The 20154-nt window shown below is 38.6% G+C and overlaps 1 protein-coding gene across 3 annotated transcripts in view; it reads left to right on the forward strand.

Moving 5' to 3' along the window:
* Positions 1–20154, forward strand: part of PDE3A (phosphodiesterase 3A) — a 266283-nt gene that overhangs the window by 199185 nt on the left and 46944 nt on the right. For all 3 annotated transcript variants that reach the window (XM_083821772.1, XM_083821773.1, XM_083821774.1), the window contains 2 exons: positions 13565–13825; positions 16586–16740. In XM_083821772.1, the coding sequence (XP_083677898.1) occupies positions 13565–13825; positions 16586–16740 (416 nt within the window). The remainder of the gene's footprint in view (positions 1–13564; positions 13826–16585; positions 16741–20154) is intronic.

The following is a 20154-nucleotide window of genomic DNA, read 5'->3' on the forward strand; positions in this document are numbered from 1 at the left end:
TGGAACCTCATCGTGTTGCCTTCTTATGCCACCTTGATTTTATTGACGGGAAATCCAACATATATCTTTGATCTATCAGTGAAGATTAAAAGGGCAAGTGGATAAATTTTGAGCATGTTTAATTTGGTGAAGTTGTTTCATTTGGCTCTAATATCAGATAGAATGTTTCTGCTCTCTACAGCCATTTTTGCTTGCAATAAAAGATGAGATGGATACAAATAAATTCATATTCAGATTAAGGGCAGGCTTCATGTTACTGGCAAAATGCCAGTGTTGCACAGTGTGAGCATTACTGTTGTATGTTTCCTGCTCTGTATTAGCATTTTGTTAGCAATTACAGGAATTTGCATTTTGCTAGGAATTTGTTCTTTTAAAAGAACAAATAATTAACTAAAGTAATTTTTTTTTTTTTCTGGAGAACTTATGTTATTGCCCAAAATTCCACCAAATGCATTAGGAGCAGCAGAGGAGTGTATGCAGAGAGAATTGGTCAGTAGATTTATTTTTTATTTTTTAACTTCAATAGAATAAAAGAGGTGTCTGGGACCACCGGTAACACTCAGATTGAAGCAGTCAGGGAGATAATACAGACGTAGGAAGACTAAATGCACATACTTCATCAGCTTTGTTAGAGTACTGTATGGCAAACAATTTTGCTCATTGTCTGTTTCAGTAGGTTAACAAATATGTTTACATAAAGCTTGGCAGTGAGAGATGTACATGGCTATTCAACAAGGCCAATGGTAGGAAGTGTTTCCTTGTGATCAAAGTGGTCTTACATATTTGTTATTCTGAATCGGCTCTTAAAGTTAAGCTGACTGTGGAGGGAGAATTCTAACTTAAATATCTTACACTAGGTCACTACTCTTAGCAAACCTGAATACTGAAGTCATCTTCAGGGTCTAGTCCATTATGGGTCAGCCCCACTTAAATCAACAAAGAACCTGTGAATGCAAGCGACACACTAAGGCTCTGCAGAAGTCTGATGTGGCAAAAAGTGCAAATGTGGGTACCAGGCTGTTTTGCAGATAAGAAGTCATAACCTTTTCAGAGGAAATAAAAAAGAAAAAAGAAAAAAAAGAGAGTAAGTTTGTTTCAACATTTTCAAAGTGAAGATTTAAATTTTGCAAAGTTGAAATGAATTCTCATTCCTATATTTTAATAAAAAATGTTTTAAATTTGCTGAAACAAAGATAAAATAGGCTCTTTACGTTTTCAGAAATTCCCAAACCAATACCTTTCTGTCATGGTACATAATATTGACAATAAAGTTGTCAATAAAGTGAGAACACTTGAGCTGCCTAGCTTGAAACCCAGTTTCTAGTTTCTCAGGACACTGTTGTTCTTTGTGGAAGACAGTTCTTTGGCAAATTTGTGTGATTGAAAGTGAAGTGTTATCAGCAAATAGCTCAGTAATAAGTCCACTGATTAGTAAGATTCCTGTTGAGTTAAACTACCAAAACTTGTTACTGATGTACCTTTTCAAAGAGTTGATTTTCAATGATAAAGGAGAGATTTACATGTTGATACTGCTTTCCTACACATCCTTTTAAAAATTCAGAGCAGCCTTTTAACCCATCTGCCAGGAAACATGAACTTCTGTGTGGTTTTAAGGCACTAATGCCAGCTGATTTGAAAGTAGCCCTCCTTATGTCCTCCTCTTTGATTTCAACTTATCAATATGTCTTCCTCTTCCTCCTGATCCCTGGTCTTTCTTTTATGTATTCTCTATACTTCTCCATAGTTCCTTAGGTTTCCACACTTGTTACTTTTCTTGCAGTCAGATACGCTGCGTTGATGCAAGATCTCTACACTGATGCGCCTAGTGGTAGCTGGTGGCTAGGTTGTGTATAGGACCTCTCTTCTGCCATTGGTGGGCTTCACCCCTCGGGATTTGGTACCTGTGTGGTATGCTGTGTGCCAGCTGCCTGGGCAGTGTAGTACACTCTCTGTGCTGCTGCCACCCTCAGCAGAATTTGCATGCTCTGAAATGCTTGGTTCTGCATGTACTTGCATGTGCACGCCCCCTGGCAGAGGTACTTGTCTGAAAAGTAATAGATGTCAGTGCCGCAGGTGACTTACCCATCAGACGGTGCTCTTTATTTTGAGTTGACTCTATGGTAATGTAGGACTTGATAGTTATCTTCTAGCTTCACCGTAGCAGCACATGGTTCTTCAGCGTCAGCAGAGGTAGGAGTGTTTTGAGCCTCACCTGTACCAGAGTGTGAGTACTAGCAGGATGCTTGCCTGAGTATGGGCAGTGTGCTCAGAAAGAAGCAATGACTTAAGCAGACTCCACTCACCTGTTCTCTTTTAAATGTGATTTCGGTATTTCTCTTGTGACACTTCAGAAAAAGTCTTACTGCTGGGGTTTCAGTGGGTCACCTTGTCCCACCAAATTCAGCCTACCTAATCTGTTCAGTAATCATAAGGGCTTCTTTTGCACTCACTAATGTATCATCATTCATTTCTTACTGGAGTATATTCAGACGAATCACTGAAATTCAACTTTTCAAAGGGATTTAACATCTTAAGTAATATGTGTACATTTAACATTTTAAAATTTAGCATTTTAAATAACATATGGGTCACATGGAACACATGGGTCACAACTGTTTTTTTGTTTTGTTTTGTTTTCTTAACACCTACATCCAAACAGAAAGCATATGTCAGTGTAGAAATAGAAATCATTGTCTAGATGGATTGCCAGTGTAAAAGCCAATGCTTCATGATCTGCTTTTTGGTCTTTATGGCTTTGGTTGTCTTTTGTAAATGAGAAGCCAGTGCTGCTAAATTTAGACATGAATTTGAATCCAAGCTTTCCAAGCATAGAAGTGTTTTGACCCTCATCAAAAAGCACAGATCCTGAGCCAGGTGCTCAGAGTTTGGTATGGTGAGATGTTCGTGAATCAGAAGCACAGATGGATGAATCTCTAATTTGAATTGAGAAGCAATCAACATATCATAATTAGGGTTATTATCTGCATTTTCTTTCTTTCTTTTTTTTTTCTAAAGTGCAAGTCAAGAGCTGTTCACAACCTACAAGCCACCAGCTGAAAGGAGGTCTTTACTTAGACTAAAACTGTGCAGATACCCAGTACTAATCAGTCACCAGATTCAGAAAAGGAGTTAAAGATTGATGAGATTTCTTAGAAAGTCACAGAGCCTTTAGCATCTGGTTCATAGATTGTAGGCCAGAACAGTAGCTCTGGACTGAAAATGGCCATTTTATGCAGCCACTGACCTCTTGCTGTGATCAGCTGTACAACTTATATCTCAGCATGGAAATGTTTTTTCTCATTTGTGACAATAAAGGCAAAGTAAGCCTATAGTATAAAATAACCTAATGTGTCTTTAAGTAAATCCTTGCAGGTCAAGAATGAAGTAGGTTGGAAACAGTCCTCAGGGCTTGCTGGTCTGTCAGTTTGTATCTGTGCTAAGCAAAGAAAATCATTTTAACATCACAGAAGACATGTAGAGGATAGTGTTTTGTTTTTCTTGTACATGAATTACTGTTTCTCTCTTCTCTGATCTTCATTGAAGTATCTTCCCATATGTAACCTAGGAGAGGTAGGTGATTTTCACATATAGTGAGTGCATGCTTAGTGTGCCGTTTGCACGTCCTGGTTTTAGATGTTGAAGTAGCTTGTTCTTGAGAGAAATCACAACTCTTCAGTGTTGATGATGAAGGATTTGGGGGCTGTAAGTCCCTAAGGTTAAAGCTGCTTTTCTTGTATGAGTCATGATGTAAGAATCCAAAGCCGAGTCTTAAAGAAAAATGTTTAATTCTTTCCACAGAGGAGTTCATTAGTGACAAAGTCATGAGGAGGAGGAGGAGGCTAGATAGTTATTAACTGGTATTAGTGTGAGCACTCTAAATCAGGAGAGATAAAATAATGCAAACCACGAGGACTGATGGAGAAGAAAATAGTGTTAAAATTTGACCGATTTGATTGAGTAAGGCAATCACTTGATTTTCATAACCTCAGATTTTATCCTTTTCAAAAAGTTCAGAGTATCTATGCCTGCCTTTGGTTTAAGTGAAAGCACTCTCTGAAAACTCAGCCACTAAATATCGTTAATGTTCTGTATGCCTGGAGTGTTTCATGAGATCTTCCTGCTCTTTTTCCTACGGCACATGCAAAATATGGCACAAGATACACAGTTGGCTAATTTCCAAATCCATGTCATAATTTCAGTAAGAACAAACTGAACTTTAAAGACACTTTATCTGCAACTTCAGTGATGAAGATTTTCTAGATTCTAATTTTTGTCTTATTCTGGTTTGCAAGACTCATTGAATTGTTCTTTAAACCTCAGAGTTCATTTTTTTCCCCAGTTTCTCGATTTCTTCCCCAATTTATGCCAGCTCACTTCTAGTGTTTAAGAACATATTTGATGCTCTCCATAGCAATTCTCTGACAGCCCCCCCCCCAAAAAAAAATCTTTTATCTTAATATATTTTCATTATGACTTTAGTGGTATTTAATAATACTGTTCTGCTTAATGTTGTTAAACAGTCCGTTATAAAGGACTGAGGTGGACATGAACTTTTAGTTTTAGTTTTAGTTTTCGTATGTATTTCTGCAACTTGCTGATAATTGTGATGTCACTTCCCAAGCTGCATCCTGAAAGAGGTTGAGATATTTTGAAAGGGATGAAATACGGGAATATACAGTTCCTTTGGCTTTGTTCTAGTGTAACTGAGACTGTCAAGTTGAAAATGTGGGAGGATTAGTTAGTACGCAGGAGGCAGAATGGTGATTATTGCTTTCAATGGATTTTTTTTAACTCATGCTGTGTATTTGGCTGCTGTGTTTCAGTTCACCGTAGAATCAAAATAGCTTCCTGTGCTAAGCAGGCAGTTGGGTTATTGGAACTGTAGACTCACATGGGTAAGATCACCAGGTATTAATAGATGGCATATCTTCCGCAACGTGTGCACCCTGTGTCCTGCTCCTGCTGGGCCCCAGCTGGTATTACTGCATCTCAAGTTGAGACTGAAGACAGTTGTCACTGTTTTCTTCGCATGAATGCAAACTATCAGCTTCAAGCTACCAATTTGTGACCATCTGATGTACAAATTGAAGAACAATAATGTAAGACAATTGAGGACAGTCTCTGTAGTACAGAATTGTATTCCTCAGTCTGTGTTATTCAAAGCAGATTTGAGCCCCATTTAGAATATAATTTTTTCCATCTGCTGTGTTTTAAAGAAAAGTAATAATTTTTAAAGTTCTGAGTTTAGCTGGAGTTGTGTCTACTTCTTAAATAATAAGCCACGACTGTTTATGGCTGAATCTGTGATCTGCTCTACATTGTCAAATAGTTCTTCAGACTGGGATAGTCATGATAGTTTAAGGTTTTTAGGCAGTCAAATCACATGGAAAGTCCCTGGGAATTGGGTGACTGAGTTCCTGAGGCTCTGCTGAGAACATCAAGCATAAGCGTAAGAGTTTCCACAAGGTTTCCAAGCTGCAAACGGTGGCTCTTCGCCAGGAAGTTTGCCCTGTGCTCTCGCCTCCATCCAGGAGCTGCTCTCCCTGGCTCCTTCTTGCGGAATGCCTTATGCAGACAGTCACCAGAACTCCTCCACGAGTCTTTTTTTTTGAACTGGGACTTCCCCTGGACCTTGAGGCCAAGCCCAAGTGCATCTGGTTCCAGCACACCCTGCACCGTTCTGGTGTCCTGCAGAGCAGTGGTGCTACCAACACCACAAGCTCTGGGTGACAGCCCCCTGCCCCCTTCCCCCGTGATTTCTGGGGGGTGATACTTATGTCCCATTGGGGCAGAAGGGAACATGGAAAACCAGGTACTACTTTACACTGGTGCTGGTGGAGTTGGTAAATTTGAGGTGCCTTCTGTCAGATATAGACAGTGGGGAATTCTTTCATTGCTTTGGGTTACATCCAGTACGTGAATTCACTCAGATGCAGGCTTCCTAGTTTTGGGTCTCAAATCTTACCAAAACTAATGACCCCATTCCTTGAGATGATTTGTGCATGTGCATCTTTCTTTGTCTTTATTTGTTTGCCAACAACTGCAAAAAGATTTTCTTTTGTTGCATTTTAAAAATCCAATAAAGCTTGTTTAGGTGACCTGGGAGCAAGATATGAATTTCCCTTGAAAACTACAGATGGCACCAAAACTGCTTGGGACTAAAATGTATTCTAAGATATTTATTTTTTATTTTTTTTTTCTTTTTAAGTACCCCTGAGTATTCATAATGTCAGGTTGCCTATTACCTATGATATGCAAAAGACTCTCCTGCATATTGTTGCTTTAAAGCAGATGTTGCTGCTAAAGCTCTGATACAGACTTCCCTCTGAGCAGGTGTGGCCCATCAAGGGAGATGCTCACCCAAGCCTAGGCACTGGAAAGAGGAGCAATCACTGCAGTGTGATAACAATTATAACAGCACTGCAGTGATAACAATTACCATGACCTTGTCCCTTAGCAAGAGGGGAGAATAATTGAGGTGTAAGTCTGAGCTGGAGACTGACAGTGCAATTTTGGATTAAATGTGTTATTCCTTTGCCCCCTGGGATGTTGTGCACAGCACATGAGGCATATGAGTAGCGTGTGGAGGTGTGCACACATAGGGCCAGCGGCATCCTCAGGCAGTTTAGTGGCTGGTTTCTAGCCAACCACAGAGATCATGCGAGACCAACTTTTTTTTTTTTTTTCCTCCCCCAGGGAAGGCAAAAGGCCTTAACGCACACTCAGTGCCTGCTGCAGATTAAATGGTATCAGTTTACTAAGATTTCTTAGCATGAATAAAACACTCCAGCAGTATTCTTGTAAATGTCTGAACAATTTTTTTCAAATGTTGAAATAATTCACCCCAGCCAAATACCTGGCACAGGCCAGTTGAGTCTGAGCTCTTTGGCTGACAAAGTTATCACAAACTGAAAGGTCCTGTAATGGAAGAAGTTAAGTCAGCTTTAGCCATGAGCTCTGTGAATGTTGCCACCTAAAATAGGGGTGCAGGACATCGAGATGGTGCCTGCAGCCACCAATGAAGTTTGCTGTAAACATTGAGATGCATTCCACAGATCTTGTAAGAGAAGCAAAGTGTTTCTTCCTCAAACCCTGCCTCTTTCTGAAAGACTCCATATTCATGATTTGCAAAGTCATGACTATGCCGAATAGATTAAATGTTAGAGCCATTTAAAAATTGTGTTGTTTTCATACTGGTTTTCTGAACAAAGTAGGATTACGTGATAGTGCCGTCCGATGGTTTAAAGCAAATTTGACAGATGGGAAGAAGCACCAAAAATTATTATCTTCCTAGAAATCTTGTTACAACCTATGATGGGGTATCAGAGGAAGATCCACATTAGTGGCCTTTTTTGGTAGTAACTGACTGGAAGCTTAACACAGAGAGGGATTATGGGGAGAGAAGTATAAACCTGCTCCTCACTGTGCCCATAGCTCCCAGCACGTCTGCCTCCTCCTGACCGTGCACCTACACGGCTGTTGTCAAGAAATGGGGTCATCGCACTGCAGCGAGTGCCGAGGGGGGCACAGAATACAGCTCTAAAGTGAGCCACATTTTATTGGATCTTCTGTCTGCAGAACTACTAGTAAAAATTTCTGCTGGCTGTGCTTTGGTCCTAGGAGCCCCTATGACACGGTGCAGGTGAATGCTCTGTCTGCAGGTGTACCATGTGTGTTGGTCTCAGCATTTCCTCCTAGGCAGACCAGAGCTCAGCTTAACTGTTACCAGGAAGGGCTCAGTTGTTATGGTGATGCCAGCCCAAATGCCGTGTACCCAGGGACAGAACCGTAATCCCTATGGCTCACACAAGATTGTTTTATGGTTACGTGCTTCTGGGTACTTTAAAGCATCAACAGCAAAATCAGCGGTCACACTGGTGATTAGGGATGATTTTCTCTGATCAGTTTGCTGGGACAAAAGGAAGGTGCTGTATTCTGTCCTACCAAAGAATATGCCTGTTTGACAGAGCTTGTGACACGTTCACCTCCAGACAGAAGTGGAAATGCTATGCTTCACGAAAAAAGATCCTCAGAAATCTCCTAATTGTTCACAGACAAAGAGAAAAACACAAATCTCATGTTAGGACAAGATAAGAATAAAATAAAAATAAGAAGTCTGAGTAAGACGACAGTTCTGCAGCTTTAAATGCAGAAAAGCGGAATGTCAAAGAATTGTACACATGCTTTTCTTTTCTCCTTAGTCATCCAGTGAAAGGTGGAGTAGTTAAGTTTGTGGCGCCTTTAAAATGATTCATTATTTCCATAGAAGCCAATTCATGTTTACCCTTCAAATCGCTCCGTGGACATTAAAATAATGGAGAATTATATTTGCTTTTAATTTTGTTTCCAGACTGCTTGGCCTGAGGGCTCATGATGTGACTTGGAAACTATATCAAATTGTGATTTATTGTTGCTCATAATTGTGTGAAGATTGAAGATATGCTGGATGCTGTTCTTTTCCTTTTTCCTCTCCTGTCTCCCCCATTCTTTCACTTACAGAGTGTTCTTGAGTGTAATGTGGTGAAAGACCAGCATCTCTGCCTTTAATGCTTTTCCCTCTACAAGCCACAGCAAATGAATATTTTACTTTTTAACATGAAGTTATGTGAAATGATTTGTGGTTTGTATTTGATAACTGTTTTATTCTTTCCTTTCTGATATTATTATGTTATTGTTATGCTTAAATTTTGACTGTTTTGTGTAGTGTAGTCATGTTAGACATCCTTTATTGTGGGGTGGAGAGAGAGTAGTATTTTTTTAGTTAAGCTAGGTGAGTCCAGTTTCATGTAAAACATATGCAGAACACTAATTGAGGAAAGGTGGGGGACAGAATTTTATTTGCAGTAGAGCATCCATTACGTATGAGAACATCAAATTTGCTTCACAGGTGGGTCAACTGATCAATTTATAAACCAAATTTATATATCAGGTCTTATGAGTAAAGGATTCTGTTATTTTTATTTCCTTTTTTTTTTCTACACAATTTTATCTGCTTTTTCCCCTAGTGAGTAAAAAACTATTCTCAGATTTTTTTTTGCATAATATAATTTAGTAGAAGAAAACAAATGGGATTTTGTAAAATGTAATATAAAAGCATACAGAAGGTTATGCAAATTTTGAAAGTTTTTGTTCCAGCCATGTTATGGAATCCAAAATGAATTATTCAAGTCTGAAAATGCCAAGTGATCATTAAAATTTACCAGAACATTGTTTTCATATTACATTTAAGAGTGTTCCTAAAAGATAAAAGTTCCCTGCTCTGACAAAAATTGTCAGTGTGACAGTAGGACATGCTGCCTGTGATTTGGTATTGTAAGTTGGCGGCAATACAGGCACTTCATGGCATGTGAAAGTTCCCAGTAAGCCCCCACCCATGCAAACATGGATGATTGCAGCTGGTGCTAGGAAGTGTGTGGGTCTGTCCCTGTTCTGTAATGCTTTTTACCGTCATATTGCCACTTTTTTTTTTTTTTTAATCCATATGACTTTTTTAGGAGAGAACCCCTTTCTTTTATTTCTGTACCTAAAATGAAGCCTGAATATAGACAAAAAGTGGGAATCCACTGGGATTCCCAGGTGGTACCACAGCCTCAAATACCCACCTGAATGCCAGTTTAAAAATAGAAAGAAGGAAAAAACAAAATAAAATAAAATAAAGCAAAATAAAATAAAATAATAATTAAAAATAAAAATAAAAACAATACCAACTGTTTTACAGCATTGTAAGGAACTTATATTACTCATTAACTTAGTTATCAAAGAGCATGTTTAGTTGATGTGGTCTTACTTTTGTTTCTTGTCTGTTCAATTTCTTGTTCTCATACCCTAGAACTCTTTGGTTTTAGTCACCACATGACATCGCTTAAATCAGAGTGAGAATGAAGTCACAAAGTGAGCAGTAAGCCAGCCTTCTCCAAAATTCTTGTGAGGAAACTGAATTCACAATTATTAGCATAGATTGATAAATGAATACTCACCAGTGTGAAATTAAAATTCACTTTAGCATGGCTGTTTGCTTTTGGTTGGTTGGTTTGGTTTGTTCTTTTTTTTAATCAAGTTAGAGGGTTGTTTGTTTTTGTTGATTGCAAACATTATTCATGCCTGTATTCCCAAGTATCTGGCCTTTGTGTTTAGATGAGTAAAATGGTTTGGAAAGAATCCAGATCAGTTCATGAAGAGGCTATGCACATTAATAGAAAACCACATATCAAATCTGAGCATGGATTTTGTATGCACTTGTACCCTCAAAAAAGACTGTACATATATCTGTACATCGGTGTATATGCATATATACTATGATGTCAATCTAAAATTGTCAGCAATTTACTGTTTTATATTAGAGAATCAAAAAATACAGTTTTTAAAAATGTTTCGTGCATTCAATTTGTAATAGTTTTAAGGAAATAGTCATTTAAGTATCTGTATTTTTATCTAGTCAGAGTAGTCTGATAGTATTCAAAGTTCATTCTGAAACTGATGAAATATTCAAACTGCCAGGAAAACAAACAAACAAACAACAACAACAACAAATATTTTCCTATATAGAGGTTCAATTCAATTAAATTTTAGTATACAAACTATAAATTTAGCATGTGTTGTTAATGTGTTAATGTACTGAAAATGGTGAAAGAGAGAAGCCCTTCCTGCTTTTTTCTTAAAACTGAATTTAAGCATGATCTTTTCTCCTTTTAAATATGCTGTAAGGATTGAGTGTGGTAGTATTACAAGTAGTTCAAACAAGACTGTACTACAATATATGATATTTATATTATAATAATTGCATATAATACAATATTTAACTTATTTCCCCTGGCAGGGACATGGGCAACAGCAGTGTTGCTGTTTGTAAGGTGCCTAACCTGATCTGAGTGCTGGCTGTCCTTGGCAGTGAGGTGCTGGCACAGCCCAGGGGCAGGATGAGACCCAGCATGTGGCGTCCTTGTTTGGGGGCCCTGTGGCCCCTACACTAGCTCCTCATGTAACACAGCAGAGCCCGGTGTTGGAGCTGGGCAAGCCTGATGGGTCGCAGGTTCAAGGCCTCCCCATGTGTCAGAGGCCGTGTGACAGAAATACACCAATGAGAAGAGCAAGGCTCTCCCTTGCCCCACTTGGTGCTTATCAACGAGAACAATGTTGGCTGCTTTGCCAAATATTAGTACTGCAGCACAAAATCTGGGCCTCTGCATATGACCCGCTGAGTCAGACGTGTTTACTTCATTGAAGTATTAATCTCTGTCTCTGATCAGCAGTCAACAACTCCAGGCTCCAGGCTTAATAGAATTTCAAACTGTAGATTATGCAGTTTTGCTGAAAGTATGAGGCTTCTATCGCACTTCGAATGATGTATTCTCCCTCTCTCCCCTTTGGTCTGTTTTACATGGTGGAGGCTAAGATAGACAATTAATTCCTCCTATTCCAAGCCTTGACTTTTAATTTAAGAATTTTCTTTAGCATCTGCCAGAATCTTCAGCATGGACTCCTGAGAGATTAAGCAATGAAGAGAGCCATTAAATTAACTTCAGCCATTTTTATTTTTTTTTTCCAGTAGGATGAAGAAGCACTTCAGTATATCAAGCAGTTTCTTTTCTTTGTCATGATAGCAAATTAAAATCAACCAGAAATGTGAGGAAGAAGCAGTTTTTTCTGGTTGCATGACAGGATGGGGAGTGCGGAGTTCCATTTTCTGATACTGCCTTTGTGTGAACAAGAAGTAGGACATAAGGACTGGGTCAGTGGAGTGAAACAGCTATTGCCAAGGACATGATACCCACACTATGCGATTGGGAAGACAGAGTGGAGAGGTTTAGCTACACCTAGCTAATATATCAGTTTCCTTAGACTTGCTCTGCTATGGCTTGTAAAGCCTTTCATGAGAGTGAAGCTATGTAAAGCTCTGTTTTGCTGTTCTTTGATGTACTGTGAGGTCCATAAATGATGTCACTGGTGAGTCACTCCTGGCCAGGGCTCTGATCACTCTCCTGCTAAGCAGTCTGCCCAATTCTCCATGCGATGTACCTGCCACTCCAAGAAGCCCATATGCTCTTTTCACAGGCATAACTTCCCCATTTGGAAAACTGCGTATCATAGATTTCACTAAGATATACACAGAAACAAATGAGTACAAAATTGTCTGGAATGGAATCTCAGGCAAACTGTACATACGCCTACTGAAAAGCCCCAAACAGTAGGACTGGGTTTATGTTTCAGAAGCACTGCAAAGGAAAAATGTTCGGTCTTGGAGTGTTTTGAATCAGTGACTCCACATAGAATTTATGGTGATTTATAGCGCACCAGCTAGTGAGGCTGAAATGTCACTGCTGTATTCATAGTTCAGAACCAACAAACAATGTGCCTGATGCCTTTCTATTTATTCTGCTTCTGTACAGATCCAGTCTCCCTCCTAGCAGATTTTAAAGATCCTCAGTCTTCTGCAATTGTATCATATAGTTGTCAATTCACAGATTTGACACCTATTGTGCTTTTGGCAATGGACTGTTTCTTTCAGTGGTAACATATTGCCCTACTGGGTTTCAGGAAGGATGGCAATTAGAGCTGCTGAATGTTGGGAAATCTGGAGAAGTTCAAAGATGCAGTTATGAATCAAGCCTCTTGTGCATGTGCTGGAAGCCCAGTGCTCCAGCTGTGTTAGATTCCCTGTGTGCATGATGTGTGGCCTGGCTACATGTACAAAGGCAGTTTGCCTGGACCACAGTTGGTTTGCAGTGTGTAATGTGCAGAACAATTATGTACATGTACTGAGTAAGGTGTGCAAGATATGTCAGTGGTGCAAACTGCTTCTTGGTATTATTTCTGCTTACACATCACTTTGGTTAATAATTCTTTTTAAATGATATATGTGAAGTAGGTATATATTTCAAACCCAAGGGAGACTAAGGACCACCTGAACTGGTCATACAAGCCTGTAGAGTAATTATTCTCATTACTTCTGTCTGAATAAAAAAAGGACTGGAAAATCCACTTCTTGCTCTATTTTGATTTTGGTATAACTGCCCAACACACACTTGGTTGGAGAAGAACATTGTGACCACTGTACCAGAATGCTATATTTTAACATCATGGAAATATTTTAAAAATCTCAGAATATGCTTGGGATTCATTTAATTCATCTAAGCATAATCAGTGAACATAAATTACTTGTCCTAGATCCCTCTGTGGACAGTAGAAAAACATCTTTCAAGAGGGACTACTCCCATCCTAAGCTATGTCTCCAAATTTATTTGTGCAAATAGCCCTTGGCCATTGACTATGTCTCTGTAGGGAGCCTGAACAATTCATTCAGATGAATTAAGTAAGCTGCAGGTGCTGAAAGCTGGGAAATCGGATATGATGAAATTCTAAACTCATCGCAGACTGTGAGTGTTATGCCTGATGCTTGATCTATTCAGCATGATTTATTTAAAGAATTATTTCATGCTATTAATTTTCCATTCTGTTTGTAATGGATTTAACAAAAGTTGCTAACAAAGTTTACCATTACCTCTGATACTGCACAGGAGGTTGCTTATTTCTGTTGCCTTACCTGTACTAATTTTGTTCTCTTCAGTCTTCTGGTACCAGTATCACAGTGGATATCGCTGTCATGGGAGAAGCACATGGGCTCATTACAGACCTTCTAGCAGATCCTTCATTGCCTCCCAATGTGTGTACTTCGCTGAGAACAGTGAGCAACCTGCTTAATACGCAGTTAACCTTCCAGGCCATCCACAAACCAAGGGTGAATCCTTTGGTGTCCTTCAGTGAGAACTACACTTGCTCTGACTCAGAGGAATGTCCAGAGAAAGGGGAAAAACTAGCTATTCCCAAGGTAAGTACTGGACAGTAACTCTGACCTTTCTTTAAGGGATAGCACTAGATTAATGGGAGATCTCTTTAGATTATCATTTTATGCACTAATCATACTCTCCAATATATGAACAGTTAAACAGACTGTGGATTTCATAGCAAGACAATCCCTGTGTATCTTTCAACTCATGGCCAGCTAAACTCTGGTTCAGGCATCTTTAGAAGATGATATTTGTCAAAAGATAATTCACACAGATGATGTGCATGTTTTCTTCGTGGGTGTTGGTTGGAGCGTAAGAGAGAGAAAACTGATCAGGAGCAGAACAAGCAAAAGCCTTTCAGCATCTGAATCACAAGTCTGCCTCATTAATTCTTACACAGAAAGTCCCCTCACGCTCAAAATATTTGAGCCGCTGCATGTGGGGTGACAATCAAACTCAATGAACAGCAGGGTATTAAGTAGTAATGTAAGGGACCTTTTTGCCCACTGTGAAGGTTGAAATTTTACATTTTTGTACGAATTTCAGCCTTTTCTTCCTTCCCTTAGCCAGGGGTGCAAAACCTGTAGAAGTCAATAAAAAAGTTGCTAGTGATGACCTCCATGGGCTTTGGACCAAGTTCAAAATGATATACCAAACAAACAAACAAAGATCACAACAATACTTAGTATGACAAATATTGTGCGCTCATGAGAAATAATCTTGAGACAAAAAAGAATACTGAACTGGAAAAATATATATATTACTGCCTTGACAGATGGCTTCAGGAATGCTCAGGAATTCAACAGGGATATTATCATTGTTAACCATCCACATTTAGGAAGTTAGGAGCTAGAAAGAATATATCAGCTTTGAAGAAGTTTGTATTGCATGTTCATTGCTAATTAGCTGTCCTGCGAGGCCTACATTTACTTTCCAGACCAAAACCAAACTACTTTTTTCATGTGATTTCACATGTACAATTAAATATATTGCACAGTAAATGCTTTTAACATTTGATAGTTCAAATGTCACAGACAGCATTCATTTTAGCATTTCCTGCCATCTGAATTGCAACACTTGTGATTCTTTTTTAAACCTATTTTAATGATGATAATTATTACTTTTCTTGCCTGTGTAGCAACTGCATATAAGTGGATGTTCACAGGTTTTGAAGCACATGTTCCAGTTAAGTTTAGTGTATGTGTTTGTACTGGCTATACTCTAGGCTGTAAGGAGAAGAATTACATGGAAGAATACTGCCATCACATGAGCAAGCACAGTGAACACATACCAGTTTGTGATTGCATAACACCCAGTGAAAAGAGAAATGAAGGATGAAGAAATGAGTTAATGCTACAGAGGAGTAATTTGACTGAAGAATTCACTGACCTGAATGCATTATGGTTCATAAAACTAATGTTTGCAGTCCTTTATTTATGTGTCTAAATATAGATTTAGGGTCTTTACCTTAAGCATCTGACACTGAGTATCTTGGGTATGGAGTTAACATGTTAACATATTTATCTGTATGCTTGAGCTTCAGACCCACATGTATCTTCCATCTTATCTCTCTTAACCCTCTGACAGAGTCAAAGCTCTCTATTGCAGAGACGTTTATTTTAGTTCTTAACTATAAAAATGACATAATAATTACAAGGAAAACATCTTATAAAATCACGGTAGAATCCTCCACAAAGACTCTTTATCATCATCCCTTATTATTTGTCTGCCTTTGAAAGCTTTGGAAAAATGATACAAGTCCTATTACTGGAGAAAAGGAAAAATCAGATGAAAGAAAAATGTAAAGTGGCCAAGAAAAATCTTCTGTAAAGTGTTGCTTTTTGTAAGTTTTTCAAAACGTCAGATCATGAAAGTTTTATTATAAATTGGGGAGGTATAGCAGGAAAAAAAAAAAAAAAGAAGCTTCCCTACCTTATTTTTCTTACAGCCTTTCTTGCCTTGCCCCTTTGATGTCTGAACATTCATGACATTTTAAATCACAGAACAGTTGAGGTTGGAAGTACCTCTGGAGATCATCTAGTCCAATTCTCCATCTCAAGCAGTTTGAACCTGGAGCAAGTTCTCTAGGATAAACCTAGTTCAGGTTGCTTAGGACTATGTCCAACTGGGTTTTGAATATCTCCATGCATGTAGAATCTACAGCCACTCTGGGAATCACTTCCAGCGTTCGATCATCCTCACAGTAATTTATTTTTTTACATTTAAATGGAATTTCCTGTATTTTTGTGCCCACTGCCTATTATCCTGTCACTGGATACCACTTCAGAAAGCCTGGCTCCATCTTCCTTCCCCTCCTTGCATTCAGGTATTTATTCACATTGATAAGATCTCCCTTAAGATTTCTCTTCTCCAGGCTGAACAATCATGGCTCTCTCAGCCTATCTGTGTGTGGCAGATGCTTCAATCCCTCAGTTGTCTTTGTGGCCCTGATGACATGCCTTTGGCCACATCATTTCTAAAATTTCTAAAGAGCACTGTCAAAACTGGCTGACTCCAGTGACCTCCAAGTGTTGAACATCTATGGCTATGGGGCTGTGGATGCATAGCTTTTCTGTAACTTAAAATAGGGAGGAAGGTCCAGACTCTCCAAGTGTTGAAAGCACCAGCCTGTGCTGATTTCGGTGGGAGGTAGGCACTGTAATACCTGGGTAAGTGCAGACCAAAGGTACCTCACCAGGTATCATCAGGCAGAATTAATCAAATGCTAGCAATGTTTTTCTACTGCATGTTTAAAGCTTTTATAAGCCTATATAAACTCTAAGCAACTGATTTTTCTCTAGCGCTTACGGAGAAGTTTGCCTCCAGGACTGCTGAGACGAGTGTCCTCCACTTGGACCACAACAACATCAGCCACAGGTTTACCTACACTGGAACCAGCCCCAGTGAGAAGAGATCGCAGTGCCAGCATCAAACCTCATGAATCATCTTCATCCAGGTTACAGATTACTTCATCTCTCTTTTATGATTGTCTTTGGGCATTATTTTTTTTTAGTTCTGTGCGGTGATGTCCATCATTTAAAAGTGCTGACTCCAAAATATGGAGTTAGAACAGCTCCATACTGTAGAAAAGGAACTGCATAAGTAGAAGAATAACTTCCACACATCTCCATGAGTTGGGTTACCAAAGAAGTGGCTTTCTCAATTTTAGTCAGATCATTTCCAGTTTGCTTCCTATTACTGGGAAGCAAAACGGAAAAAAAAGGAAAAAAGAAAAATATATTTAAGCTAGCAAAGTGCAGAATTACATAATAAAATTGGAAACAATAAAAGGTTATGTGGTTAAAGTCCTCTTGATATGCAGATTGAGGTTTCCTCCATGGATATTGCTTAGCCAAGAGGTGAATCTAACAGGTAATCCAAGTGCTGAACATCACTTTTAAGAACACACATAATGATGTGTCCCTGTCAGTAAACCAGTTCGTCTCCACCTTCTATAGTCAATAACTTCCAGAACACAAACCCTGATTTGGGGTAGCACTTCCTAAAATATGCAGTTCAGTGTTTTTCTGTCCATAGAAATAGTGTCACAAGACCCTACAGCACTGTACAAGCCCTGTGTCTCATGTACATACTTAATTCCAGAACATCATGAGTGCTTAGGACTCCCTAAATGAACTCATGTAAATACAACACCAGCACTGGATGGTAAATGAAAAACATTGAATTAGATAAGTCAAAAAGTGATTTAACAGAAAGAAGGGGGTTTAATCTCTAAGTAGATTTGTTATCATTGCTTTATTTATTTATTTATTTTTAAGTGTAATCTAGGAATAAAATTACAAAGGGAGAGTTACTACCAGAAGATGAAAGCAAAGCTGAAAATGAAAAGGGCAACATCAAGGTTTCCTGCAAGAGCAGGTGCCACATTCCCTAATTTTGAAGCAGCGTTTAGCTTCTGGTATTCAGATTCAGGTTTTGCCATTGTATTGTAATTTTGATATAGAAACAAACTCAAAAGCTAAAGTCATAATTCATGTTTCTGTCAATATACACAAGACTTCAAATGTTGTTCCACCAGTAGATGATGTTTGAAAATATTCTTAAACCCAACTATCTAATCTAGTGAAAAAGTATTTCCTTACTTTCCACAAGAAGCAAATAAATACAGCTGTTTTATAGGGATGCAAACTGTCGTCTTCTATTTATGATTTATTTACTAATTTATTTAAGATGCCCCATATTTTCAAGGGTTCTGTAAGCAGATGCTGATACTGAGAGAATCACAACTACAAAGTAATACTTAATAAAGCCTTGAAATGGATTGCAGCAAAATCTCTGGAGGAAATGTACATTAATTGTTTGTCTTGCCAGAAAAAGTTCTAGATTCAATAATGACACATATACTTCATAAGGGTATGTTCATATAGCGCATCGTAGAAACAGAGCACTAGATCCACAAAGAGGTTTACATGGACCAAGTTAATGCCTAATTCATGTTGTGCTCAAACCCAAAATTTAGTTCCAGGTTGCTAAAGCATGTCCCTGAAAGTGTTCCAGAGTTACCCAGAAGCACAGTAGTCCTCACTTTTCTGAAGAGATGGGTTTTTAGCTAATGGCTATAGTTCCTCATGACTAACTATCTAAAATAGATATTTCCTACTTCCACTCATTCTCTTTTTCTAAGGGCCTAATCCATGGACCAGTATTATAAAATACATAAGCCTCTCATGAAATTGAAAGAGAGAAGTTGAGCCTGCTTACAGCCGATAGCTGACTGGTTTAGTGCATTTGTGGAGGACTACCCTAACCGAGTTGCCCCCCTGCCTAAGGTGGTTTAGACAAAGGTTCCTCACATTTTTGGACTTCCATGCTATGAGGTAGCCTCAGGTGAACTGTGTTTAACCCTCCATGAGGGCAGCAGCATGTAATCCAGTAGCAACCAGTGAAGGAAGGAGTTGAATTGCTGTTAGTCTTTTGAGAAGGATGCTTGTCTGTGAGAAAAGAGAGGCTTGGGTCCTAGGCATCATTAACTATGATATATGGCGTAGCTATTTCAACAGGATTTCCTCTTTTCTGGCTCCATTATTGTTTTTTATTATTATTATTCCAATCAGAATGGAGCAGAACCTTCAAAGGGAGGATGGAGAGTAGCCAGCCTTGCAGCCTAGTAGTTACAGTGCCACCCTGCAAGAATGAAATTCAGGTCCCCTCCCTACCTCACCAAGGGCTATGATCTTGGAGGTGTTGGGTGAGGACAGAGTATGCAAACATGCTTTGCTACCAGGGAAGGAATTGCAGAGCAAAGGCACTGAAGTCAAGAACAGAATTTCAGGCTGTGGTCTCAGAAAACTTATGTTCTTTTTTCCTTTTTTCCTTTTTTCCTTTTTTCCTTTTTTCCTTTTTTCCTTTTTTCCTTTTTTCCTTTTTTCCTTTTTTCCTTTTTTCCTTTTTTCCTTTTTTCCTTTTTTCCTTTTTTCCTTTTTTCCTTTTTTCCTTTTTTCCTTTTTTCCTTTTTTCCTTTTTTCCTTTTTTCCTTTTTTCCTTTTTTCCTTTTTTCCTTTTTTCCTTTTTTCCTTTTTTCCTTTTTTCCTTTTTTCCTTTTTTCCTTTTTTCCTTTTTTCCTTTTTTCCTTTTTTCCTTTTTTCCTTTTTTCCTTTTTTCCTTTTTTCCTTTTTTCCTTTTTTCCTTTTTTCCTTTTTTCCTTTTTTCCTTTTTTCCTTTTTTCCTTTTTTCCTTTTTTCCTTTTTTCCTTTTTTCCTTTTTTCCTTTTTTCCTTTTTTCCTTTTTTCCTTTTTTCCTTTTTTCCTTTTTTCCTTTTTTCCTTTTTTCTTTTTCTGCAATTCAAAATCTGGAGCCAGTAGTGGAGAATACAAAAGGACCTGAGAAGGCCCAACATCCTCAGTGTTTGCTGTTGGATAGCTTGCGTGAATATAGCCCTAGAGCACTATTTTTCTTATACAGGGAGGCTAGGTGCTCAAGGCAGTCTGCAGAGTACACTTGAATGTCTGGTGCAAGAAAAATGCATGGCTAGCCAAACTTCCCTTTGCAAGGAGTCCCATGTATCTAAGTAAAAGTAAATATAAAGAAGCCATAACCAAATGGAAATATTCTTCAGTTACCCGTCTGTGGTTCCCAGGGTGCATTTGATTTATACTGTTGATCCCAGACTCTCACGTAGTATGTAAGCACCCTAAGATGGAAATCCAAGGGGGAAGGAGAGCCATTAAATATTATTGTTGGTCCTTTTCTACAGTTGTTATATAACTATGCTTGATGAGCCAACTAAGCAGGCTATCAATTCTTCCTACGTTTAATGTCACCAATTGTATAATTATAGCTCTGTCAAGCCTCCCAGCCTACTGTATGCAGTTCTTCTTTTACAGTAGGAGAAACAATGAATTCCAGAAAG

This window comes from Anser anser (genome assembly GCF_964211835.1).
Source record: "Anser anser genome assembly, chromosome: 1".
Lineage (NCBI taxonomy): Eukaryota > Metazoa > Chordata > Aves > Anseriformes > Anatidae > Anser > Anser anser.